Source organism: Podarcis muralis, chromosome 13 (assembly GCF_964188315.1).
Source record: "Podarcis muralis chromosome 13, rPodMur119.hap1.1, whole genome shotgun sequence".
Classification (NCBI taxonomy): domain Eukaryota; kingdom Metazoa; phylum Chordata; class Lepidosauria; order Squamata; family Lacertidae; genus Podarcis; species Podarcis muralis.
The window spans coordinates 38,746,068-38,773,762 of NC_135667.1; the positions used below are offsets into that span (position 1 = coordinate 38,746,068).

Sequence of the window (27,695 nt, forward strand, 5' to 3'; positions counted from 1 at the left end):
TTGTCAAAAGCAGCAAAGAGATGAGAAGCAAGTCCGCCAACAATAAGATGACCAGGTTGGTAGTATTCATGTGGAATTCTGGACAGATCATGGACGGTACAATTCGTGGTATGTTTGCACACCAGATGTGGCAGATGAAAGAGAAGGGGCACAATAAAGAGCAGCATATTGAAGCAAATGTTCTTTCTCATCAAACAATCTTATTTCCATCCAGCACATGAACCTTCCTTCACAACCAACCTCAGTACAATATTCTGCCTTATGATGAACAGCGCTTCTCTAACAATTCACAGATTAAAACCCTATTTTATAACTTGATTAAGAAAATAGTTAAACTCCTTCCTCTTCCTCTGTCCTCTCCCTTGCAAAGAATGGCAGGAAGAGGTTATAATACCCATGTTTTGACATAGGTTAGTATTCTCTGGAAATCTACTGAGACATTATCCAAGGGATACTTAGCCATGTTGAGAGTGATAATTATAGGTGAGGTAATAACAAGCTCTCTTTACATCAGGAAAATCAGAAAATGTCCCCCAAAAATAATAATAACCCTGTTTCTGATGTTTCATTCAAAGTGGTTTCTGACTGTTTATGGGACAACAAAAGGGCATGCAGAATTAACAGCAACAAGGAAAAGAAAAATACTGGGCCAGTCTCTTATCAGTGCTGACCAGTGGAAATGGTTACTCTGACCTCCTAAAATTTCCCACCTGAAAACCAGTTGATTAGTTTTCTGACAATTATACTGAGACGAAGGAATGGTGAAAAGGACAACTATTTGTTTTCCTGATAGAAAAGCACCTCACGACTATTTGGTGGGACTAATATATAGAAGTAATAAGTAGTGAATGGTGATATTACATTTTCTAATAAAATGGTACTTAATTTCACTTACGCTCAAAATGCTTTTACTCCAAAATATTCATTCAGAAGCATTCTGCCCATTGTATAACAATAAACCCATTAAAAATACAAAAATCGTTATTCATTGAATTTTAAGTTTAAATCCCCCACACCAGGAATGGTCTAGCATATATTGCCCATGACCACAGGCATCCCACACTGCACACGATAAATAACCAAATAATTTAATTAATATCCAGAAACGGAGGGAGAGAGCTGGAGAGTTCTCATGGCATATGAGGGCAGAGACTGGAGGTGCAGCAGGGGGTTGTTTTCGCTACTCAGCCCCCCCCCAACTGACAGCTAATGTGCATAGAAGAGCAGCAGAAGCAGCAACATTTCCACACATCCCCCAGTCAGCCCCCAAAATTCCAGATGTGGGTATTTTAGGTGTAGTATTTTTGATCTGGAATGGACAGAGAGCAGCAGAGAAGACATTCAAAGAGTTTTAGAGGGTGCTCCCGACTTATTCAATCTTCATTTGTGTATGTGGGCCACTTGAGCACAACCTCAAAGTAAGTGGGACTGGCTGTTCTGAAATCTCTGAGACTGGTTCATCATGACAGTAGCATAGCCACTTCCAACCTCTGGAGGAGGTGTTGTTGCGGGCATCACACCCCCAACACACACGCAGAGGCTGGCTTCCAGCCCCATGCGATCTGGGAAATCCTCGGCCGCGTCATCCCCGGGCCAGCCAATCAGCTGGCCCAGGGGGTGTGCCTTGCCTCATTTAAGGCAAGCGCGGCCAGGAATCTCCCTCTTTGGCTGCTCAGCTGCGTTGGACCTTGGTTGGTCGCCATTAAGGGGCCTGGTAGGATTTTTTTCCACTTGGCAAATTGGCACCAGCCATTTGGTTTTTCGCCTACCTCGTAACAAATCATCACAACTTTCTAGGCTTTGGCGGTTAGGAATTGGTATGGGTATTGTTATATAGATATATGGGGGGGGGGAGCGCCATCACCTCCCCCGGATATTGAAGGGTAGTCTGGTAAAGGATTGCAGGGGGCATGGCCCCGTCCAAAGCCTATGGAGGCCAGCGCCAAAGGCACGACCCCGAGCAGTGACCCCGTGGGGGTGCCTAGTTGATGTGCATCAGCAGGGCTCCCCTGCTGGTGTTAACCCTTCCCGGTCTTCAAGCAAGCAGGCTGAAGCTGGATAGTCAATAGGACCAATGCCTAAGCCAATACCACTCATCACCTGTAGCCAATAAAGTTGTGGCCTAATTATAGCCTATTAACCTAAATTACTGTGTCCTGTGTCTTTATTTCTACTGGTGGGAGGCGGGATCTCACCACGCAACTCTACTGAAACCTTAGTGAGAGGGAAAAACCTAGAAAGGAACAAGCCTTTTAAAAAAATGCCTCTCAGTATATTGTTTTTTCTTGTTCAGTCTCTAAGCAATTACCCTCTGAATTTTTAGTCAGTCTCAATATTTTATGGTACTCATGACAGTTTTTTGGCTTCCAAATAAGCCTTAGGGTTAAAACAAGATGAGGGGCTCCTGTCTCAGAGAGACCACAGGGGAGTTTAAAATAAATTGCACATAACAGTTGCAACATGTAAAATACAACATAATCAAATGGTGTGGATAAAGAGAGATTAAATTGCTCATAGTTTGGTGGAAAAAAACCACAGGATGAAAGGATAATTAATTATTTCCTCTTTAATAACCGCTCCTTGCTGTTCAGATCAGGTCTCAACACGATGATGTAGCATTTGGGGGCAAAGATGGAGCCCAGTATCCCAGCACTGGAGGCCAAGATGGAGAAGATCTCCACAGCCACCATGTATTTCCCCTTGGTGCTCAGGTAGACCGGAACAAAGGAAATCCAGACACTACAAAACAAGAACATGCTGAAGGTGATGAATTTGGCCTCATTGAAGCTCTCAGGCAGTTTTCGGGCTAAAAATGCTACAACAAAGCTGATAATGGCCAAAAAGCCCATGTAGCCCAGGACACAGTAAAACAGGGCAACTGACCCTTCGTTGCAGCCTAGAATGATTTCCCTCATCACAGAGTGCATGTCAGAATCAGGAAATGGGGGACAGGTTCCTAACCACACAGTGCAAATGCCCACTTGGATAAGGGAACAAGAAATCACAATGGCGCTTGCCAGTCTTTTCCCCACCCATTTTCTCATTTGGGATCCTGGTTTGGTGGCCACAAAGGCCAGAACCACCGTGATCGTTTTGGCCAGAACACAAGAAACGGTCACTGTGAAAACAAGGCCAAAAGCCATTTGTCGGAGCAGGCAGCTCACTCTTTCTGGAGGGCTGAGGAAGATCAATGGGCAGAGGAAGCAGAGCAGGAGGAAAGTGAGGAGAGTGTAGGTGAGGTCCCGATTGTTTGCTCTGACAATGGGTGTGTCCTGATGTTTAATGAAGATGGCCAGGACCACCACTGTGAGGAGAGAGAGAGAAAGAGCAAACAATGCTAAGCTCATCCCCAGAGGCTCTTTAACGGACAGGAAGCTGGTGGTCTTTGAAACGCATTGTGATTGGTTTCTGTGTGGATAGTGGTCCTTTGGGCATGCAACACAGTCAACCATGTCTGGAAAGAAAATAATACATTCACATTTTGGATGTGTTGGAGAGCAACTAATAGTACTGCGAGTATGGAACTCATAATGTTAAATGAGAGTTATTACAGTTATTTCCAGAGTAACCAGATTGAAAGTGATGCATCAGAATCCCACCTCAGAACATAGCTGTCAACGTTTCCCTTTTTTAAAGGGAAATTCCCTTATTCCAAATAGGATTCCTCGCAAGAAAAGGGAAAAATTGACAGCTATGCCTAAGAACTTTTGTTGGGTTATGTGGGCTGTCCTGTGATGGCTTGCTAACTCCACATAAACCACTTTTTTATTGTTCAGAACAGGTACAGTCCATGACCATTTTGCACAGGGGTTCCATTTTCAGCCCCATTCCACCCCCACACCCTCTGCCGACCCCATTCCTCCCCACCCTGGTGTGCCATCGCACATCAATCATTTGCATGATTATTTGCTACAGCCTGAACTAAGACAGGTGTCTCCTACCAAGTCATATCACTGGTGCATTGAATTCAAAATTGCCTCCTGTATTTTAACCTGTGACAAAGATTACATGATGATGACAAACCAATTCTTTTTAGGAGTGGGTCCCTAATCCTTTATGGGGTCTATCTGCCAACAGGTATGGAGGAGAAATTTGGTTTTTATTCCACTTGAATGAGAAAGATATCTACCGTATTTTTCTCTCTATTACACGCAGATTTTTTCTCCTAAAAAGGAAGGGGAAATGTCTGTGCGTGTTATTGAGCGAATGTGGGGGGGGGGGGTCCCTGGAGCCGATTAGGGGAGCGCAGGAACAAAAATCAGCAAAAATCAAATCGTGCGTTGCGTCGGAGAGGGAAACCTGAAAAGAGGAAGTTGCTGCTTTCCTGCATTCTGCCTCAGGGTCTTACTGCCCACTCGCTTGTGTTTCATTGCTGTGTTTGCTCAAACGGAACAAAGAGCAGGCAAATCCCCTCCCCTCCAGGCAAGCAGAGGGGAAAGCAGAGGTCTTTCCTTCTAATTCCTCTCCGTGCTCCTCGCAGGCAGCCAGAAAACATGCAGGAGAGAGAGAGCTGGCTTCGGTTTGGGGAAACTTTTGCCTTTCTTTCCTCCCTCCCGTTAAATCCCTCTCCTGCATTCTTAGCCAGCTGCTTCTCTGCACACCCCTCTCATGCTCCTTTTCCCTTCTGTGTTTTTCCTTCCCTCCCCACTTAAAATGTAGTTACAAAGCATGGATCCACATGGATCCTCAGGATCTTTGGATTGGGCCACCCCAAATTCACCATCAGATCACATAGCAGCCTGCCCCCCAAAAATCACACACCCACTGTTGCCTGGGGCTGCAATGGTGCAAAAATGTGGTTAAAAAGCATGGATCCACATGGATCCTCAGGATCTTTGCATTGAGCTACCCCAAATTCACCATCAGATCACATGTCTGTGGCCACAGCATGAAGCACAAAAATGATACACCCACTGTTTCATTCAGAATGTTTTTTCCCTTGTTTTCCTCCTCTAAAAACGATGTGCGTGTTATGGTCAGGTGCGTGTTATAGAGCGAAAAATACGGTAAATCTCACTCCTTGAATCATTACACTGGTCAACAACAAATTTGTTGTCTGCATTTTTTCAGTTGATTTAGGATGAATGTGATGCGCTGAATCCAAAAATCACATTGGTTTTGGTCAATCAGGTCAAATTTTTGAGCTATGGCCACATGTCATTTTTTTATGTTTTTGTTCACATGTACGCTTGTGTGGAGCATTTTAGAAGAAGTTGGTAGGGGTAAAATGCCATGTCGAATAATTGTTTTGATTGGAAATGATTGTTTTAATGACAAGAAGTATTCCGGTCCGATAGTTCTGGGTGATTATGTTGAAAAGGGATCAGTTTGAAGTCATAAAACCTCGAAATCTTCCATAAATTGGTACGGCTCCATAAATTGGTGGGATCAACAGAAAGAACCGGAGCAGCCTCAAGTATCCTGATCTTCAACCAGCACGTCGTCCTGTAGCTCATTGTGATGAAATTCCATTGCCTATCTTCGGAGAACTTCCTGACATTGGTGACGAAGATGCCTCCAGTGTTGAAGGACATGAAGAAGAAGTGGTTCTTGAAGATGATGCTCCACATCCATTTTCCCAAAAGGAGTTGAATGATCTAGTTCGCAACCTCAGCTTGTCAAAGGACTCTTCCGAACTGTTGGCATCCAGATTGAAGGGAAAAAACCTCCTCTCTGACAGTGCTCGCATCAGCTTCCTCCGCAACAGGCATCAAGAGTACCTCCATTTTTTCTCGGAAGAGAAGGACTTGGTGTACTGTGCAGATACTGCACAGCTTCTGCTCAAGCTTGGAGTGCCACAGTATGAACCCAAAGATTGGAGACTGTTCATTGACAGCAGCAAGCAATCACTGAAATGTGTTCTGCTACACAACGGCATCCAGTTTGCCTCTATACCCCTGGCTCACTCGAGTCCACTGAAGGAGAACTATGAAGCGGTGAAGTATGTGCTGGAGAAAATTGGTTATGATCAGCATAAGTGGTTTATTTGTGTTGACCTGAAGATGGTGAACTTTTTGTTGGGACGACAGTCTGGCTTCACAAAGTACCCATGTTTTCTGTGCATGTGGGATAGTAGGGACCGTGCTCAGCATTACACGAAGAAGGACTGGCCTGTGCAGGAGGAATTGGTGCCTTGCAAAGAAAGGAATGTCATCAACGACCCTCTGGTGGACAGAGACAGAATACTCTTCCCACCGCTGCACATCAAGCTCGGCTTAATCAAGCAGTTCACCAAGGCTATGGACAAGGATGGTGACTGCTTCACTTACTTGTGCCAGGCTTTTCCAGGATTGACCATGGAGAAGTTGAAAGCTGGCATCTTTGACTGTCCTCAGATCCGTCAACTCATCAGAGATCCAGAGTTCGGAAAGTCAATGAATGAAGTGGAACTGGAAGCATGGAAGGCATTTGTTCTGGTAGTGAAGAACTTTCTTGGCAACAATAAGGCCAGAAACTATGCAGAACTTGTCAACAACATGCTGACTGCTTTCAGAAACCTGGGCTGCAACATGAGTGTCAAGACGCACTACCTATTTTCACATATGGACCGGTTTCCTGAGAACCTGGGTTCAATGAATGATGAGCAGGGGGAGAGATTCCATCAGGACATGAAAGAGATGGAGACCAGGTATCAGGGTCACTGGGACGCAGTCATGATGGCTGACTACTGTTGGACTCTGAAGAGAGACCTCCCTGCCGCTGAGCATTCCAGGAGTTCCAAGAAATGGAAGTTCAAGCCCTGAAGTTTGAGAAATGGTGAAGCAATATGCAATTTACGTGTACTTACCTTTATCAATGCCCACCATTCAGTTTACAGTAAACCTGACCTGATGGAGAGAAACAGATGCCATTTCCTGATTCAGCAGTGCAAAAATACCCTAAATCAGTTGTAGAAATCTAGACAACATTCAAAAAGTAAAAAATTGTTACCCAGTGTTATATATCCTGTGTGTCTTACCCTTTTCGGATGAAATCTTGCCTTGAGGACATGGAGCACAACCATAGCAGCAGAATGGCTCCCCCTCCTTCTTCTCCTTCCTGGAACCAGGAGGACAACTTGGGTTACACACAGAAAGGGGTGGCACCTGCCCATTTAAATAAACAGATTAACCGTTTAGCACACAGAAGTAAGTAGCGCTTTTGGTTTCTTTTTTCTTCCAGCTGGCAGTAGGAAGACACCAAACTACTTATTTGAAACACAGTGCCAGGCTACTCATTTGGCTCTTCATGGTGTTTTTTTTAAAAAAAATAAACATAAATAATGTGGAAACTGACCATGTTTTAGCCCCTTTCTGGCATTCAGAAAGAATGCATGACAGCTGAAATAGGGAAGGGGATTGGGGCTTTGCCAGCCCTGCCCCCTTTTCTCCCCATATATAAAGTAATAGCTTTTACACCTCCAATTTTCCAATTGCAGCAATCATGCTTTGTGAAGATGACAGAAGCGTAGTGCTGAAAATGATCTACAAATGTGGAGACCTTGTGGAGTGTGGTCTCACCAGCTCTGCCCATATTGTTTCCATAGCTGTTCCACCAATTGTCTTTGCATACTAAGCAGAAAGCTCTGACAGGCTGAACACACTGAGAAGCCTCCCTGTGATTTCGAATTTTCTGCTCTTATCTCGGTCCCCAAATATGAGTCTTCAGAAAGGGGTTCAACCAAATGTTCTTAGAAGCCCCCGTCACACTCCCTGCCATGCATTTTATCTTAACAGATGCAATTTCAAGTGTATTTTATCCTACCAGGTGTATTTTTCAAACCATTTTGGTCCTTTTTGGAGGTGAGACTATACCACAAGATCAACAGAAATGTGAAACCTGAAAGATAAGCAATGTTGTTCCTCTATATGTACTAGTCTGAGAGGTATAAATTTAGCCAGTTTCCATAAAATTGTAGACAATATGAAATTCTCCTCCACCCTTGCCTACAGTTCCTTTTTCCTTAGGATGCAAGTGACTAGCATAAGCACGCTTATTATTATGATTATTATGATTATTATTTTAAAAGAACATGAATAATGGTCTTAGGTGTCTCAGTAAAATTAGGGCTACCATGTGTCCGGGATTTCAAAGGCAGAAGCGGCGTCCTGGGAAAAGTTCTGGAGAGTGGAGGTTTGTTCTGGATCTTTGGCAACTAAAACAAAAAATTGTGGGATTTTACTTCCTTCTCAAAAACCAGTGGTGTAGCGTGGGGGGTGCAGGGGGGGGCCGGCTGCACCGGGTGCAACATCTGGGGTTAGGGCAAATCCACGGGTTAGGGGGCACAAATCCATGGGTTAGGGGGCGCAAATTACTTGCCTTGCCCCGGGTGCTGACAACCCACGCTACGCCACTGTCAAAAACACCAGCATTTCAACTGCAAGCAGCAAACCCCTTCTTCTTCCCAAGAGACTCATGAAATACACTGGGATGAAAAGAGCCCCAAGCCAAAAGCCACACGCCATATCCAGATGCTGGACAAGACTGGCAAATGGTGAGATCCTACACTGGTTGGGTGTTGATCTGAGCCAGCAAGATCTTATGTTGTGATTCCTGCATCGCGGACCACATGACTTCCAACTCTAAGATTCTATTACAGTGGTACCTCGGGTTACATACGTTTCAGGTTACATACGCTTCAGGTTACAGACTCCACTAACCCAGAAATAGTGCTTCAGGTTAAGAACGTTGCTTCAGGATGAGAGCAGAAATCATGCTCTCGCGGCATGGCGGCAGCAGGAGGCCCCATTGACTAAAGTGGTGCTTCAGGTTAAGAACAGTTTCAGGTTCAGAACGGACCTCCAGAACAAATTAAGTACTTAACCCGAGGTACCACTGTATTCTTAAACAGTGCAGAGAAAAAAATGTTTTGAATCTGGCTGGAAAGGCTGTATGTGCTGGACTGATGATCTGTAAGTAGAATAACATTCTCTTTTCCTATCTCTCATGGATGTAGGAATTATGCCTCACCTGGTGAAAGCTTCTGTGCCACACCATTCTGTTGTCATCAACGGTGAATGGCTGGTCAGGTGTAGCCTCCACACCAATCCTTCCAACCTTGACTTTCGTGAAGGAGTTATTTGGAAAAGTGACCAGGTTGGTGATATCAAAGCCAGCTTCTACTTCCCTGTTCTCACTGAAAGTTACTGTTTCCCCAGCAGAGTTGTTAAAGGAGACACTCCTAAGGAAGGGATGGAGCTGCATTGGAAGAAAAAGAAAAAGAGTAACTTTGAAGTAATGCAAATGTCTCTCCTTTCTCACATTCAGGATACCTCCAGACTGTCAAAACAGGGAGGTAGTGCCATGCAAATATAATCCGTTTTCTGAGAAATGGTTTGTAGGGCGAGCATTCACACATTGAGCCAATGATCTCCATTGTTTCCTATGGGGAAAATTCCAATGCATGTCTGATCATGTTTGGATATCTACACACACACACACACACACACACACACACACACACACACACACTGCCCAACTAGCCTCATATAACCAGCAAAAAAGGAACAAACTCCTATGCTCCACAAATAACCCAGAGATGCATTTTCAATAAAAGCATACATTCTACTCATGTAAAAACACGCTGATTCCTGGACAGTCTGCGGGACAGATTTAGAAGGCAATTGGGTCAAATCCAGCCCCCGGGCCTTAGTTTGCCTACCCATGGTTTAATGTCATAGAATAAGGTATTCTGACAGACTTGGCCAATGTCCCTTCCCCTTACCTTGGGAAGAAATGGGCAACTCTATATGCTCACTCTATATGTGAATTTTGTTTGTGGGGAGTTCTGAACTGCTCCCTGCAGCCTGTTTTTCATATAAGAATGTAATCTGAAACTACCACTTTCTATACCAAGAAAAAGTTTAGGAACGTTTACCATTTTGTCTTCTACTTCTGCAACATTTTTATGAGTGTTGTGTTCCAAAAAACTTTTGAAATTTAAAGAGTTTTGTAAGTAAACCACATTACGACCTGCTAAGCATGTGATCTATTTTTGTGCTAGGAAAGTGGGCTTTTCTGGAATTCACTGGAAAGGGCATATTTTAAGGTTTTACATCCTGTATTTCCATGCTTCTGTTTGCTGCATGTTTCCCATGCACACAAAGGAAGTTGCCCACAAAAAACTGGAGAGTGCAGGATTGGGTCCTCCTGCTTAACGCTGTAAGCAGAACAGTCTGATTCTTCACTGAGCTAGTCCTCAATGAGCAGCTTCTCTGCACACAAACGGAGAATGTGGAGCTTAAAATGTTTCAGGGTACTGTTTTACAGATCCCTGCCTACGTCTAATCAATGATATCTCATGACACGCATTACCTGCCAAGGCTGAAACTCCTGCATCTCTCCTTCCACCGTTCTCCTATATTTGGCTCCAGGCAGGAACATGGCATGTAGAGCATGTGCTGTTGCAAAGACAGCATTGTAAAGACTGTAGCTGTGGCCAGACATGGTCATCTCAAAACCAGACGAAGGGAGATTCTCCAGCTTCTCCTCTCCAGTGCAGGTTCCACTGGCCTGCTCCTCTGTATTGGAGTTTGGAAATAAACAGAGAAATACTTCTGCCCAGAACTGCTTGACAAAGCCATTTCCATTTGCCTCAAAAGGATTTTGTGCCTGAAGAAAGGCTTTGAATCCTTGTACCACATTTGAATGAACTGAAAAGGAGAGGGAACCCTGGGAGGTTTGCATATCCAGGCTCATTCGCAAGGGCGGTGCTGTGAAATCCAGTTGTGCCGTCAAAATCCACACCTTGCCATCAGATGTCTTCGTCACATTTTCCATTTCACCTAGTACTATCATTGTCTGCAAGGCAAGTATGGACTTTGTTCCTCCATAGACAACCACCACTTTGGCTTTACTTTCCATAATAGCTTGATAAATTTGGATCCAGTGGGGAAACATGTCATAATACTCAGCCAAATATGCCATGTTCAGGGTTGTCTCTGAGAAGGCCAAGCAAATGCCTTTCTGGGAGAGCAGAGGTTTCAGGGCCTGAATAAATCTCTCTCCACCTTCACTTTCTCTAGCAAGCAATCCAACCCACGTCCAGCCAAAGTGCAGAAGTAATTCAACAATCCCAGTGTACTGATGGGCTTCATTGGGCACCATCTTGTAGAAGGAAGTGGATTGGCTTTGACCAGCATCCTCTGGAGAAAAGGACCCATAAGTGAGCTAAAAGGAAATAAAGGAGCATCATCTACAATTGCAGAAGGACTGGGTATGTGCATCCAGGGCCTTCCCACCCAGGAGGCAAAATGAGCCAGTTGCCTTAAGAAGGCAGGTTCCAGAAAGCTGGGAAGGGTGGCAGGTTGCACCCTGTGTTTCTCAGCCTCCACCTCCTTCTTTGCCATACCTCCATTCCCAGTTCCCTGAACTCCTGCTTTCCTCTCCTCTGCCCTCCTTTTCTTTATCCACTGTGATCTCTAGGTTTTTTCTGTACTGCTGCTTTTCTCTCCCCTGTTTCTTTCATGTTGCTTCACCACAAAATTTCAACTCCTGATTTCATGGCGTCTTTCCTTCCTCTCTCAAGCCACTAACACACAGAATCCCCATCAAGTGCCACAATGTGTGGGCAGCTGACTCCTGATAGGCAGGCTTCCAGCTTTGCAAGAGAGCAGCTTTTGACTCCAACCCGTAGGCCTTGTAGCAAAGGTGAGAGGGTGTCAGTTGGCAGAATGGAATTGGGATACATGTTTTTAGGTGTGTATGGACAAGGAAGTGGGGTGAGATGAGAACTTTTCTATCATCACCTTACCTTGTGAAGGGGAGGATCACTCTTCTTCGTCTCTCACAACTATTTCTATATTATACAAATCCTTTCTTGATAGGAGACATCATGGTGGATGTGTGAAATCCCCTACGCAGCATCTTACCTGGGGAATCTTGTAGATGCCCAAGATGTTTGCCAGGTAGACGGAGATATCCAAGTCCAGTCCCCCAATAACTGCCGCCAGGTGTTTCTGGTTGTTGCACTTGTAGTTGGGGACAAGTGTGGAGGGAAGGTTCAGAGCAGCCCAGTAGGTCATCCTTTCATCGAAGTAACTGTCATAGATGTGGAATCCCAGTGTAATATTAGGCAAGATCTTGGGGTTCTCATTGATCTCCTTGACAGCAAATACCAAGGCCAGAATATGCTGGTAGTTCTTTGGCACAATACTGCAAAGAGAATTTTATGCTGTATCATAGAGAGATATACTATGCATATTGTTCAGGGGCTCTTGATAATTTTGCCCTAATACACACATATCTGCAGAACAATTTCCCTTAAAAGAGCAGAATTTTAACTTAATGTAGGGCTCATTCAGACTTTCCCACTCTTGACATTTTCCTCCACGAAAATCTGACCTTTACCGCTGAACTGGAACTCACACCTCCCTCATTACGTCTCCCAACTGACAATTAACTGACATTTCTTCACTGATCACTACCTTCAGCTGAATATAGTCAGAATGTATCTAATCCAGGCACTGTCTATAAAGATTAAAGACAATCATCTAGCCTGACTTGGATGAGAACATCAGAGGTTATTCAAGCATCACCTCAAAGGAGAGGTGAGCCTTTAAGACACTTCACACAAAAGTTTATGAGGTGAATATTAAGAACAGAGAAGGGCTTTCCATCTTAAACTAGGGAGGTTCAATCTTTGAGTCCTCCTCTTGTTAAACTCCTTGGAATATATTTGGTGGAATGTGGGGAGGAGAGAACACATCAACAAGACCAGGCTCTCTCATCTCAATGACACATTCAGATCTGCATTTTCCTTCAGTGGGAAGTAAATCCCACTGAAATCAGGGGAACTAGCTTCTGAGGAGGCCTGGTTAGAGCTGGGGGATATTTCAGCATCATCTGATTATTTGACATTTGATGTCTTTACTTAGTATTAAGACGCTGATGGATAGTTAGCCTTTCTTTGAAGTCTTCTTTGTCAAAAACAGCAAAGAGGTGAGAAGCAAGTCCGCCAACAATAAGATGACCAGGTTGGTAGTATTCATGTGGAATTCTGGACAGATCATTGATGGTGCAACTCGTGGTCTGATTGCACACCAAATGTGGCCGATGAAAGAGAAGGGGCAGAATAAACAGCAGCATATTGAAGCACATATTCTTTCCCACCAAACAGCCTTATTTCCATCCAGCACACGAACTTTGCTTCACAACCAATCTCAATACAATATTCTGCCTTGTCACCAAAGACACTTCTCTAAATATTCACAGATTAAAATCCTATTTTATAACTTGATTAAGAGAAAGGTGAAAATCCTTCCTCTTTCTCTGTCCTCTCCCTTGCTTAGAATGGCAGGAAGAGGTTATAATGCCCATGTTTTGACATTGGGTAGTATTCTCTGGTAATCTACTGAGACATTATCCAAGGGTGACACAAACATGCTGAGAGTGATAATTATAGGTGAGATAATAACAAGCTCCCTTTACATCAGGAACATCAGAAAATGCCCAATAATAATAACACTGTTTCTGATGGTTCATTCAAAATTCTTTCTGACTGTTTATGGGACAACAAAAGGGCATGCAGAATTAACAGCCACGATGAAGAGAAGAACAGTGGGCCAGTCCGTTATCAGTGCTGTCCAGTGGAAATGATTCATCTGACCTAAAGTTTCCCACCTGAGCACCAGTTCATTAGTTTGCTGACCATTATACCGAGACGAAAGAATGGTGAAAAGGACAACTATTTGTGTGCCTGATAGAAATAACAACAACAACAACAATAACAACAATAATAATAATTTATTATTTATATACCCTGCCCATCTGGCTGGGTTTCCCCAGCCACTCTGGGTGGCTTCCAACAGAATATTAAAATATAATAATCTATTAAACATTAAAAGCTTCCCTAAACAGGGCTGCCTTCAGATGTCTTCTAAAAGTCTGGTAGTTGTTTTTCTCTTTGACATCTGATGGGAGGGCATCCCACAGGGCGGGTACCATTACAAAGAAGGCCCTCTGCCTGGTTCCCTGTAGCTTTGCTTCTCACACTGAGGGAACCGCCAGAAGGCCCTCAGAGCTGGACCTCAGTGTCCGGGCAGAACGATGGGAGTGGAGACGCTTCTTCAGGTATATTGGACGGGTGCCATTTAAGATTTTAAGGTCAACACCAACACTTAGAATTGTGGTCGGAAACGTACTGAGAGCCAGTTTAGGTCTTTCAAGAACGGTGTTATGTGGTCTCGGCGGCCGCTCCCAGTCACCAGTCTAGCTGCTGCATTCTGGATTAGTTGTAGTTTCCAGGTCACCATAAATTCATGGGGAAGAGGACAGAACCCTGAGGCACCCCACAAGTGTGAGCCCAGGGGTCCAGAGGGGTGTTATGGTTGATGGTGTCAAAAGCCGCTGAGAGATCCAGCAGAACTAGGAAACAGTTCTCACCTTTGTCCCTAGCGCACTGAAGATCATCGACCAGTGCGCCCAAGGCAGTTTCAGTCCCATGATGAGGCCTGAATCCCAACTGGAAGGGATCCAAATGGTCCGCTTCTTCCAGGCGTGCCTGGAGTTGTTCAGCAACCACTCGCTCAATCACCTTGCCCAAGAATGGAAGATTTGAGACTGGGCGATAGTTGACCATATTGGCCAGGTCTAAATATGGTTTTTTTTTAAGAAGCGGTTTAATGACAGCCTTTTTCAGCGGGTCTGGGAAGGCTCCCTCACAGAGAGAAGCATTCACCACCCTGCAAAGCCCATCACCCAGCCCTTCCCGCCTAGCTTTTATAAGCCAAGATGGGCAAGGATCAAGGAGAAAGGTGGTCGGTTTCACTCGTCCAAACAGCCTGTCCACATCCTTGGAGGAAAAGCACCTCACAACTGGTTGGTAGGAGGGTATATAGAAGTAATAAATAAAAAGTAGTGTGTGGTGGTATTATATTTACTAATAAAATGGAGCTTAATTTCACTCATGTTCAAAATGCTTTTACTCCAAAATATTCATTCAGAAGCATGCTGCCCCATTTTTTAACAATAAACCCATTAAAAAAAAACAAAAATTGTTATTCATTGAATTTTAAGTTTAAAAATCCCCATAATGAATGGTCTAGTGCATATTGCCCATGACCACAGGAATCCCACACTGCACACAAATAATAGCTAAATAATTTAATTAATACCCAGAAATGCATCGAGAGAGCTGGAGAGTATTCATGGCATATGAGGGTAGAGAAGAGACTGGAGGTGCAGCAGGGGGTTGTTTACGCTACTCAGCCCCCCCCCCACCTGACAGCTAATGTGCATAGAAGAGCAGCAGAAGTAGCAACTTTCCCCACACATCCTCCAGCCTCCAGTCAGCCCCCAAAATTCCAGATGTGGGTATTTTAGGTGCAGTATTCTTGATCTGGAATGGAAAGAAAGCAGCAGAGAAGACATTCAAAGGGTTTTAGAGGGTGCTCCCCACTTATCCAATCTTCATTTATGTGGGGGGGGGCACTTGAACATAACCCCCAAGTAAGTGGGACTCGCTGTACTGAAATCTCTGAGACTGGATAATCATGACAGTAGCAACTCTACAGAAACTTTAATGAGAGGGAAAAACCTAGAAAGGAATAAGACTTTTAAATAATAATAATAATAATAATAATAATAATAATAATGCCTCTCAATGTATTATTTTTTCTGTTCAGTTTCTAATCAATTACCCTCTGAGGTTCTAGTCAGGTCTCAATATTTTATGGTACTGATGGCAGTTTTTTGGTTTCCAAATAATGCTTAAGGTTAAAACAAGATAAGGGGCTCCTGTTTCAGAGAGACCATATTTTGGTTTTAAAAGAAATTGCACATAACAATTGTAACATGTAAAATATAACACAATTTAATGGTGCGAATAAAGAGAGATTACATTGCTCATATTTTAGTAGGAAAACCCCCACAAAGATGAAAAGATAATTCATTATTTTCTCTTTATTAAGCACTCCTTGCTGTTCAGTTCAGGCCGAAACACAATGATGTAGCATTTGGGAGCAAAGATGGAGCCCAGTAAGCCAGCACTGGAGGCCAAGATGGAGAAGATCTCCACAGCCACCATGTATTTCCCCTTGGTGCTCGGGTACACTGGAACAAAGGAGATCCAAACACTACAAAACAAGAACATGCTGAAGGTGATGAATTTGGCCTCATTGAAGCTCTCAGGCAATTTCCTGGCAAAAAAGGCCACAACAAAGCTGATAATGGCCAAAAAGCCCATGTAGCCCAGGACACAGTAAAACAGGGCAACTGACCCTTCGTTGCAGCCTAGAATGATTTCCCTCATCACAGACTGCATGTCAGAATCAGGGAATGGGGGAGAGGTTCCTAACCACACAGCACAAATGCCCACTTGGATAAGGGAACAAGAAATCACAATGGCGCTTGCCAGTCTTTTCCCCACCCATTTTCTCATTCGGGATCCTGGTTTGGTGGCCACAAAGGCCAGAACCACCGTGATCGTTTTGGCCAGCACACAAGAAACGGTCACTGTGAAAACAAGGCCAAAAGCCATTTGTCGGAGCAGGCAGCTCACTCTTTCTGGAGGGCTGAGGAAGATCAATGGGCAGAGGAAGCAGAGCAGGAGGAAAGTGAGGAGAGTGTAGGTGAGGTCCCGATTGTTTGCTCTGACAATGGGTGTGTCCTGATGTTTAATGAAGATGGCTAGGATCACCACAGTGAGGAGAGAGAGAGAAAGAGCCAACAATGCTAAGCTCATCCCCAGAGGCTCTTTAACGGACAGGAAGCTGATGGTCTTTGGAATGCATTGTGATTGTTCCATGTTGGGATAATGATCTTCGGGGCATGCAACACAGTCATTCCTATCTGGAGAGAACATAATACTTTCAGATTTCAGAAGTGTTGCAAAGCAACTACTAATGGTGTCAGTATGAACTCATAAGCTTAAATTATCACAGATATTTCCAGAATAACCAGATTGAGAGTGATGCCTGAGAACCCCACCTCAGCACTTTGTGTTGGGTCAAGTGCAGAAGCGGAGCTACTTGCTCTGACACCCAGAGCGGCATGTGGGCGGGACTAGCCAGCCCAAAGGGGCAGGCGTGGGGGCGCTGCAAGCTGCCCATGCAGCAAGCGTCCAAGGGCACTGCCACCGCGGTGAGCGTTGGGGGGAGGGTGACGTGGCGATGTCAGCTCCCTCAGGGATTACACCCAGGACGGTCCACACACCCGTTGTTTAGATGGACAAAGTTGGTAAGTACAAATACAAATCAGCCCCGCATTTATAATTGTTCAGAACAGGAACTTAGGAATGTGTCATCCCAACTCAAATAATTGGTCCATTCAGCTCAGTATTGCCTGCTCTATTTTAACATTCATCATGGGTGACATATCCTTTTTTTGGGTGGGGGGCAGGGACAACGTCCATATTCCTTTATGGGGGCTGTGTGCCAATAGGAATGGAGGAGAAATTTGATTTTATTGCCATTTGGATGGGAAAGTTATTTAAATTGTAATTCTTGAACCAACACAAAGCATAATAGAGTTTGCCCAAAAAATGGTACAGTTCTCCAATCAAACAAAATGTACAAAATGCATATTTCTATAACTTTTCCATAATTTCTAACATTACTTATGTTTGAAAACTATATCCCATTTGTTTCTTACCTTTCTCAGATGAAATCTTTCCTTGAGGACATGGAGCACAATCATAGCAGCAGAATGGCTCCCCCTCCTTCTTTTCCTTGCTGGAACCAGGAGGACAACTTGGGTTACACACAGAAAGGGGTGGAATCTGTCCATTGAAATAAACACTTAAACATTTTAGCACACAGAAATCATTAGTACTTTAGTGTCCTTTTTCATCTAACCAGCAGTAGGAAGACACTAAACCACTTACCGTATTTTTCGTTCTATAAGACGCACCAGACCATAAGATGCACCTAGTTTTTGGAGGAGGAAAACAAGAAAAAAAATATTCTGAATCTCAGAAGGCAGAACAACAAGAGGGATCGCTGCGCAGCGAAAGCAGCAATCCCTCTTGCTGTTCTGGCTTCTGGGATAGCTGCGCAGCCTGCATTCGCTCCATAAGACGCACACACATTTCCCCATACTTTTTAGGAGGGAAAAAGTGAGTCTTATAGAGCAAAAAAATACGGTATTCAAAACTCAGTGCCAAGCTGCTCATTTTGTCTTTGAAAAAATTAAACTTCATTATATCACTGTGGAAAAGAGGACTGCAAGAAAATGGAATCTTATTTGAGTGATTGTTACATACCCCGAGTACCCAAAGAAAATTGGCCAGGTTTGAATGCACCTGTATTGATATTTGAATTACAAATGGCAATTGTCAGGGGACTGCCTTCGGAAAGGGGGAGGGAGGCAGGGGGATACAGAGAGCCTCCAGTGATTCTGAGAAGCAGCTCCTCCTCTGGCAGCGAAGAAAACCACAACTCCAGTGGAGCCGAGGGGGAGGGGAGTAGCCAGGTGAAGGGAGGGCTCAAAGATGCTACAGAGAGCCCAAGCGCCTCACCTAGCCCGGCCGGCCAGGAGGCACACACGCCGCTTCCGTCGCCCTGCTTGCGCAGAGGGGTGAAACAAAAGGAGGGGAGGTAGAGATTTGGGGTCTCTAAGTTCTTATGCTGGGGAAGAAACCGGAATGGGTCACTCCCGGAATCTGCAAGTGACTAAGACGGACATGAACTTTGGAGTTGTGCACTGTAAATAGTTTGCACCAGTAAAACCTGAAAAAGACAGGTGGGAGTCTTGCCTGGTTACTCATGAGCAACCACCTGCACATCTGACAGCAATAAATAGAATGAAGATGGGGAAAACACCCGGGCCAGATGGACTTACGGCACTTTATTATAAAAAGTTTCAGGACGCACTTACTGAACCACTTAAGGACACCATGAATAAAATTTGGGTGACTGGAGTAATTCCTGCTTCAAGGAAGGATGGATTTATTACCCTGATCCCTAAAAAGGATAGTGACTTCGCAAAGAAAAAATTACAGACCTCTTTCTTTATTGAACGGTGACTATTAACTATTTGCTACAATTATAGCTAACAGACTAAAAAAGACATTGACTGGGTTAGTCCACGGAGACCAAGCCGGGTTCCTACCAGGCCAATAAATGAAGGACAATGTAACAAATGCAATTAAGTTAATAGAGTACAGTGGTACCTCGCAAGACGAATGCCTCGCAAGACGGAAAACTCGCAAGACGAAAGGGTTTTTGGTTTTTTGAGTTGCTTTGCAATACGATTTTCCCTATGGGCTTGCTTCGCAAGGCGGAAACGTCTTGCAAGTTTGTTTCCTTTTTCTTAAAACCGTTAATACAGTTGCGACTTGACTTCGAGGAGCAACTCAGCAAGCGTTGTGGTAGCCTTTTTTGAGGTTTTTGAAGACTTTGGTGATTTTTGAAGCTTTTCCAAAACTTTCCTGACACCGTGCTTCACAAGACGAAAAAAATCGCAAGACGACAAAACTCGCGGAACGAATTAATTTCATCTTGCGAGGCACCACTGTATTTGGAAGTGAGAAATGAATAACAGGCCACATTAATATTTTTAGATGCAGAGAAAGCCTTTGATTATATTTAATGGTCATTTTTTATTAAGGTATTAGAGAAAATGGAAATAGGTAATTCTTGCCTGGCTGCAATTAAAGTGATCTATACCGACGCGGGTGGCGCTGTGGGTTAAAGCCTCAGCGCCTAGGACTTGCCGATCGAAAGGTCGGCGGTTCGAATCCTCGCTGCGCTGGCTCACCAGATGCAGCTTGTCACGCTGGCCACGTGACCCGGAAGTGTCTGTGGACAGCGCTGGCCCCCGCCCTATAGAGTGAGATGGGCGCACAACCCTAGAGTCTGTCAAGACTGGCCCGTATGGGCAGGGGTACCTTTACCTATACCAATCAATCTGCAAATATTTTAATAAATAATATTCCTTCATACAAATGCAAAATAGACAAAGGAACAAGACAAGGGTGTCCCCTATCTCCATTGCTGTTTATTTTGACATTAGAGATATTGCTTCAGAATATAAGGACAAATAGGGAAATTAAAAGTATTGAGGTGGGGTGCAGAGTCTATAAATTAATAAATATAAAATATGCAGGGATTTATGATATGTAAAAGAAACCATGGAAAGAGAAGAAGGGAAGTCATTGATATTATAAGGATGTTAAAATGAGTATTTTAAATTGCTAAACAAAATTTAATTAAGAAAAATATATGAAAAAATAATAATGCTGAAAGTTACCATGTCTGAGCCCCTTTCAGGCATTCAGGAAGAATGCATGAGGGTGCAAATGGCAAAGAGGATTAAGGATTCATCTTCACCAGCACAGCCCTTATTGTCCCCATGTTGTTGTTTGGTCGTTTAGTCATGTCTGACTCTTCGTGACCCCATGGACCAGAGCACGCCAGGCACTCCTGTCTTCCACTGCCTCCTGCAGTTTGGTCAAACTCATGTTTATAGCTTCGAGAACACTGTCCAACCATCTCGTCCTCTGTCGTCCCCTTCTTCTTGTGCCCTCAATCTTTCCCAACATCAGGGTCTTTTCCAGGGAGTCTTCTCTTCTCATGAGGTGGCCAAAGTATTGGAGCCTCAGCTTCAGGATCTGCCCTTCCAGTGAGCACTCAGGGCTGAAGACTGGATAGGTTTGATCTTCTTGCAGTCCACGGGACTCTCAAGATTCTCCTCCAGCACCATAATTCAAAGGCATCAATTCTTCAGCGATCAGCCTTCTTTATGGTCCAGCTCTCACTTCCATACATCACTACTGGGAAAACCATAGCTTTAACAATACAGACCTTTGTTGGCAAGGTGATGTCTCTGCTTTTTAAGATGTCTAGGTTTGTGATTGCTTTTCTCCCAAGAAGCAGACGTCTTATAATTTCATGAATTCTGTCACCATTTGCAGTGATCATGGAACCCAAGAAAGTAAAATCTCTTAGTGCCTCCATTTCTTCCCCTTCTATTTGCCAGGAGGTGATGGGCCCAGTGGCCACGATCTTCGTTTTTTTGATGTTGAGCTTCAGACCATATTTTGCGCTCTCCTCTTTCACACTCATTAAAAGGTTCTTTAATTCCTCCTTACTTTCTGCCATCAAGGTTGTGTCATCTGCATATCTGCGGTTGTTGATATTTCTTCCGGCAATCTTAATTCATCCAGCCCAGCCTTTCGCATGATGAATTATGCATATAAATTAAATAAGCAGGGAGACAATATACAGCCTTGTACTCCTTTCCCAATTTTGAACCAATCAGTGGTTCCATATCCAGTTCTAACTGCAGCTTCTTGTCCCACATAGAGATGTCTCAGGAGACAGATGAGGTGATTAGGCACTCCCTTTTCTTTAAGAACTTGCCATAGTTTGCTATGCTCAACACAGTCAAATGCTTTTGCGTAGTCAATGAAACAGAAGTAGATGTTTTTCTGGAACTCTCTAGCTTACTCCATAATCCAGTGCATATTTGCAATTTGGTCTCTGGTTCCTCTGCCCCTTCGAAATCCAGCTTGCACTTCTGAGAGTTCTCGGTCCACATACTGATTAAGCCTGCCTTGTAGAATTTTAAGCTTGCTTAACCTTGCTAGCGTGTGAAATGAGCGCAATTGTGGGGTAGTTGGAGCATTCTTTGGCACTGCCCTTCTTTGGGTTTGGGATGTAGACTGATCTTCTCCAATCCTCTGGCCACTGCTGAGTTTTCCAAACTTGCTGGCATATTGAGTGTAGCACCTTAACAACATCATCTTTTAAATTTTTAAATAGTTCAGCTGGAATACCATCACTTCCACTGGCCTTGTTATTAGCAGTGCTTTCTAAGGCCCATTTGACTTCACTCTCCAGGATGTCTGGCTCAAGGTCAGCAACCACACTCCAATTTTCTTGAACAGATCCCTGGTTTTTCCCATTCTTTTGTTTTCCTCTATTTCTTTACATCGCTCGTTTAATTTTGATGCTGCCCATCTGGTGATGTCCATGTGTAGAGTTGTCTCTTGTGTTGTTGGAAAAGAGTGTTTGTGATGACCAGCTTCTTCTCTTGACAGAACTCTATTAGCCGTTGCCCTGCTTCGTTTTGAACTCCAAGGTCAAAATTGCCAGTTGTTCCTTTTATCTCTTGACTTCCTACTTTAGCATTCCAATCCCCTATAATGAGAAGAACATCCTTCTTTCGTGTCATTTCTAGAAGGTGTTGTAAGTCTTCATAGAATTGGTCAATTTCAGTTTCTTCAGTACCGATAGTTGGTGCATAAAGAAGAAGAAGAAGAAGAAGAGTTTGGATTTGATATCCTGCCTTTCACTCCCCTTCAGGAGTCTCAAAGCGGCTAACAATCTCCTTTCCCTTCCTCCCCCACAACAAACACTCTGTGAGGTGAGTGGGGCTGAGAGACTTCAAAGAAGTGTGACTGGCCCAAGGTCACCCAGCAGCTGCATGTGGAGGAGCGCAGACGCGAAACCGGTTCCCCAGATTACGGGACTACCGCTCTTAACCACTACACCACACTGGCTCTCAATAACTTGGATTACTGTGATGTTAAACGGTCTGCCTTGGTTTTGTATCGAGATCATTCTATCATTTTTTAGATTGCATCCCAGTACAGCTTTCGCCACTCTTTTGTTGACTATGAGGGCCACTCCATTTCTTCTACAGGATTCTTGCCCACAGTAGTAGATACGATGGTCAGCTGAACTGAATTTGCCCATTCCTGTCCATTTTAGTTCACTGATGCCCAGGATGTCAATATTTATTCTTGCCATCTCATTTTTGACCACATCCAGCTTACCAAGGTTCATGGTTCTTACATTCCAGGTTCCTATGCAATATTTTTCTTTACAGCATTGGACTTTCCTTTCACTTCCAGGCATATCTGCAATTGAGTGACCTTTCAGCTTTGGCCCAGCCGCTTCATCAGCTCTGCATCTACTTGTACTTGTCCTCTGCTCTTCCTCAGTAGCATGTTGGACGCCTTCCGACCTGAGGGGCTCATCTTCCAGCGTCAGAACTTTTATATGCTGGTTGTTTTTGTCCATGGAATTTTCTAGGTTGTGGGACATTGAACGCCAGGAACTAACAGCAGCAGCAAAGAAAACATGCTCCCCTCTTAACTTTCAGCTTTCTTGGCCACATGAAATTAACCACAATTATCTTGAATTTTTGCTCAATACTCAAGAAAGAAATCCTTCAAACCTCCTATGGGGAAGCTTCTCGAGAATGGTGGAAGGAGAAAGAATTTGCCCATGTGAAGACCATCAGGTGGAAACTCTTAAAAATATGGTTCTTAAATGTAAACTATATGTTGATCTCCGCTAGCAGTTCCTAGGTATCTGAAGAAGTGTGCATGTACACAAAACCTCATACCAATAAAAAACTTAGTTGGTCTCTAAGGTGCTACTGGAAGAATTTTTTTAATTTCTTTTTTTTACTGTAGCTGACCAACACAGCTACCTACCTGTACCTTACATGGTAACAACCCAAACAAGTTCAACCCCAGATCAAAAGGCGAGAGATACTTTAATCTGACAACAAACTGGGAGAAGAGGTATGTTTTCACCTGGCACCTAAAGATATGTAGGGAAGAGAGCCTCCTTGGAGGGGGACAGACTGATTTTTAAAAAATTCTTTGGCCCCCATTGTTTGAGTCTTCCTAAATCTAAGAAGTCTATTTCCTCATTCCACTGTTGGTGAGAAAAACAGCTACCCAAAAACTCCATAGTCCCTGCTTCCTTCCCATTGGAGCAACAAACACCTTATTCTTGTCAAGAGACTCATGAAATACCCTGGGATAGAGAGATACACAAGGTAACAGTCACATGCACACCATATCCAGATACAGGACAAGACTGGCCATTGGTGTTATCCTGGACAAGATGGGCCATTGGACTGATCCAGCAAGCTTTTCTTATGTTCTTATGTAGTGCAGAGGAAAATCTAAAAATGCAATAATATTGTTTTCCTATATTTCATGGAAGTAGGAATTATGCCCCACCTGGTGAAAGCTTCTGTGCCAAACCATTCTGTTGTCATCAATGGAAATTTGCTGGCCTGGGGTGGCTTGCACATCCACCCTTCCAACCTTAAGCCTCACGAAGGAATTATTTGGAAAAGTGACTATGTTGGTAATATCAAAGCCAGCTTCTACTTCCCTGCTCTCACTGAAAGATACCATTTCTCCAGCAGAGTTGTTGAAGGAGACACTCCTAAGGAAGGGATGGAGCTGCATTGGAAGAAAAATAGTAACCATGAAGTGATGCATATGTCTCTCCTTTTTGGCACTCATGATGCCTCCAGTCTGTCTGCACTCTGTTTCTATACCAATATTTTAGGAACTGTAGCCATTATTGTAACCGAGCTATGTTTGACTCCCTGCACAACTGACTGCTGTATGGAAAAGCACATGAATCTGACCTTTGAAGAGCTTTGCAAGTAAACAATGTATAACTTATTAATTATGTGACCTGTCTTTGTGGTAAGGAAGTGGGATATTTTGGGATCAACTAGAAGGGGTACATTCTAAGGTTTCAACGCCTACATTTCATGCCTTTATTTGCTGCATGAGTTGCCATATTAAATCTCTTCTAGGGTTCTCTCACCAAAGAGTCCAACAAGAATGATATTGTTTAGCAAGCTCAGCAAAAACTAAAAAAACAGGTTTTAAATCCTCTCCCTTACTGTTCCCCATCCCACTTCCCCAGCCACAGCTACTTTTTTCTCCAGGTCCACCGGCCTCTCCCTGCCAGCTCTCTCCGACTCATCTCAGTATAGGCACGGATCCTCCATGTAACTTGTATGTAGAGGGTCCGCCTTCACTAACAGGTTCTCTGCATGCAAAGGCAGTTGCTCACACAAAATGGGACCGGTCTGGTACTTCACTGTCTTACTCCATGAGTAGCTTTTCTGCCCACAAGGGGAGAATGTGGTCTTACACTGGAGCTTGAAATTTTTCAGGGTACGGTTTTACATATCACTGCCTATGTCAAATAAATTATATCTTATGAGAGGCATTACCTGCCAAGGCCAAAGCTCCTGCATCTCTCCTTCCACCGCTGATTTGTATTTGGTCCTGGACAAGAACATGGCATGTAAAGCATGTGCCGTTGCAAAGACAGCATTGTAAAGACTGTAGCTGTGGCCAGACATGGTCATCTCAAAAGCAGACGAAGGGAGATTCTCCAGCTTCTCCTCTCCAGTGCAGGTTCTACTGGCCTGCTCCTCTGCACTGGAGTTTGGAAATAAACATAGAAAGACTTCTGCCCAGAACTGCTTGACAAAGCCATTTCCATTTGCCTCAAAAGGATTTTGTGCCTCAAGAAAGGATTTGAATCCTTGTACCACATTTGAATGAACTGTAAAGCAGAGGGAACCATGGAAGACTTGCATATCCAGGTTCATTTGATAGGTCGTAGCCGTGAAATCTAGCTGTGCCGTCAAAATCCACACCTTGCCCACAGATGTCTTGGCCACATGTTCCAATTCACCAAGAGCTACTATGTTTCTCAAGGGAAGCATGGACTTTGTTCCTCCATAGACAACCACCACTTTGGCTTTACTTTCCATAATAGCTTGATAAATTTGGATCCAGTGGGGGAACATGTCATAATACTCAGCCAAAGAGGTCGTTTTCAGGGTTGTCTCTGAGAAGGCCAAGCAAATGCCTTTCTGGGAGAACAGAGGTTTCAGGGTCTGAATAAATCTTTCTCCACTTTCTGCAGCAAGCAATCCAACCCACATCCAACCAAAGTGCAGAAGTAACTCAACAATCCCTGTGTACTGATGGGCTTCATTGGGCACCATCCGGTAGAAGGGAGTGGATTGGCTTTGACCAGCATCTTCTGGGGCAAAGGACCCATAAGTGAGCTAAAGGGAAATAAAGTAGCATCATCTACAATAGCAGAAGGACTGGCTATGTGCATCCAGGGCCTTCCCACCCAGGAGGCAAAATGAGCCAGTTGCCTTAAGAAGGCAGGTTCCAGAAAGCTGGGAAGCGTGGCAGATTGCACCCTATGTTTCTCAGCCTCCACCGCCTTCTCTGCCACCCCTGCATGCCCAGTTTCCTGCTCTCCTGCTCTCCTCTCCTTCCCTCTCCCTTTTTCTTTATCAACTGTGATCTCTAGGCTTTTATAAGCTGCTGCTTTTTTCTCCTGTTTCTTTCATGTTGCTTCACCGCAACATTTCAACTACTAATTTCATAGCATCTTCCCTTCCTCTATCAAACCACTAACACACAGAATTTGCATCAAGTGCCACAATGTGTGGGCAGCTGACTCCTGATAGGCAGGCTTCCAGCTTTGCAAGAGAGCAGCTTCAGTCTCCAACCAGTAGGCCATGGAGCAAAGGTGAGAGGGTCTCAGTCAGCAGAATGGAATTTTGAATACGTGTTTTTAGGTGTGTGTGGATAAGGAACTGGGGTGAGATGAGCAATCCTCTACCATCACATTACCTTGTGAATGGCAGGATCACTCTCCTTTGTCTGTCACTACTATTTCTATATTATACAAATCCTTTTTGGATAGAAAATATCATGGTGAATGTGTATGAAACCCCTAGGGCAGCATCTTACCTGGGGAATCTTGTAGATGCCCAAGATGTTTGCCAGATAGACGCAGGTATCCAAGTCCAGTCCCCCAATAACTGCCATCAGGTGTTTCTGAATGTTGCACTTGTAGTTGGGTCTAAGTGCGGAGGGAAGGTTCAGAGCAGCCCGGTAGGTCATCCTTTCATCGAAGTAACTGTCATAGATGTGGAATCCCAAGGTGATATTAGGTAAGAGCTTGGGGTTCTCATTGATCTCCTGGACAGCTAATACCAAGGCCAGAATATGCTGGTAGTTCTTTGGCACAATACTGCAAAGAGAATTTTATGCTGTATCATTGAGAGATATGCTATGCATGTTGTTCAGGGGCCTCTTTATGATTTTTGAGTATTTTAGTGTAAATTTTGCCGTAAATTACACATATCTGCAGAACAATTTCCCTTAAAAGAGCAGAATTTCAGCTTAATGTAGGACTCATTCAGACTTCCCCACTCCTGTCATTTTTCTGCAGGAAAATCTGATCTTTACCACTCAATTGGAACTCAAACCTCCCTCATAACGTCTCCCAACTGACAGTTGACATTTCTTCACTGACCACTACCTTCAACTGAATACAGTTGGAATGTATCTATTCAAGGTCCTGTCTATAGCTATTAAAGACAATCGTCTAGCCTGACTTGGATGAGAACCTGGGTTATTTGAGCATCACCTCAAAGGAGAGGCGAGCCTTCACTTCACAAGAGAGTTTCTGAGAGGAAGATTAAGAACAGAGAAGGGCTTTCCATCTTAAACTAGTGAAGGTTAAACTTTGAGTCCTCCTCTTGTTAAACTCTCCTTGGAAGAGATTTGGTGGAATGTGGGGAGGAGAGAACACATCAACAAGACCAGGCTCTCTCATCTCACTGACACATTCAGATCTGCATTCCCCTTCAGTGGAAGTAAATCCAACTGAACTCGGGGGAACTAGCTTCTGAGGAGGCCTGGTTAGAGCTGGGGGATATTTCAGTACCATCTGATTATTTGACATTTGATGTCCTTACTGGGTATTAAGGTGCTGGTGGATAGTTAGCCTTTCTTTGAAGTCTTCTTTGTCAAAAGCAGCAAAGAGATGAGAAGCAAGTCCGCCAACAATAAGATGACCAGGTTGGTAGTATTCATGTGGAATTCTGGACAGATCATGGACGGTGCAACTCGTGGTATGTTTGCACAACAGATGTGGCAGATGAAATAGAAGGGGCAGAATAAACAGCAG

General features: G+C 44.0%; 2 protein-coding genes across 2 annotated transcripts; both read right to left on the minus strand.

Moving 5' to 3' along the window:
* Positions 1-2,555: 2,555 nt before the first annotated feature.
* On the minus strand, positions 2,556-12,356 carry LOC114582676 (vomeronasal type-2 receptor 26-like). The gene is made up of 6 exons (XM_077918301.1): positions 12,346-12,356; positions 11,850-12,132; positions 10,294-11,148; positions 8,950-9,177; positions 6,959-7,085; positions 2,556-3,454 (listed from the first exon to the last, which is right to left on the minus strand). Exons 1-6 carry the CDS (start codon positions 12,354-12,356, stop codon positions 2,556-2,558), a joined length of 2,403 nt encoding a protein of 800 aa, XP_077774427.1.
* Positions 12,357-15,840: 3,484 nt separating this feature from the next.
* On the minus strand, positions 15,841-26,761 carry LOC144324867 (vomeronasal type-2 receptor 26-like; the record flags this gene model as incomplete). The annotated part of the gene is made up of 5 exons (XM_028703884.2): positions 15,841-16,767; positions 17,569-17,695; positions 23,900-24,127; positions 24,919-25,767; positions 26,471-26,761. Coding segments are annotated over 5 exons (2,394 nt in total), but the record flags the coding sequence as incomplete, so codon positions are not given.
* Between the last annotated feature and the right edge of the window lie 934 nt (positions 26,762-27,695).

Bases quoted from the DNA above. Each gene is read 5' to 3' on its own strand.
- LOC114582676 (XM_077918301.1), bottom strand. The intron at 11,149-11,849 runs GTAAGATGCTGC...ATTTCCTTTTAG, and splicing joins GCATCTACAAGATTCCCCAG to CTCACTTATGGGTCCTTTTC. The intron at 7,086-8,949 runs GTGAGGCATAAT...TTAAATGGGCAG, and splicing joins GGCACAGAAGCTTTCACCAG to GTGCCACCCCTTTCTGTGTG.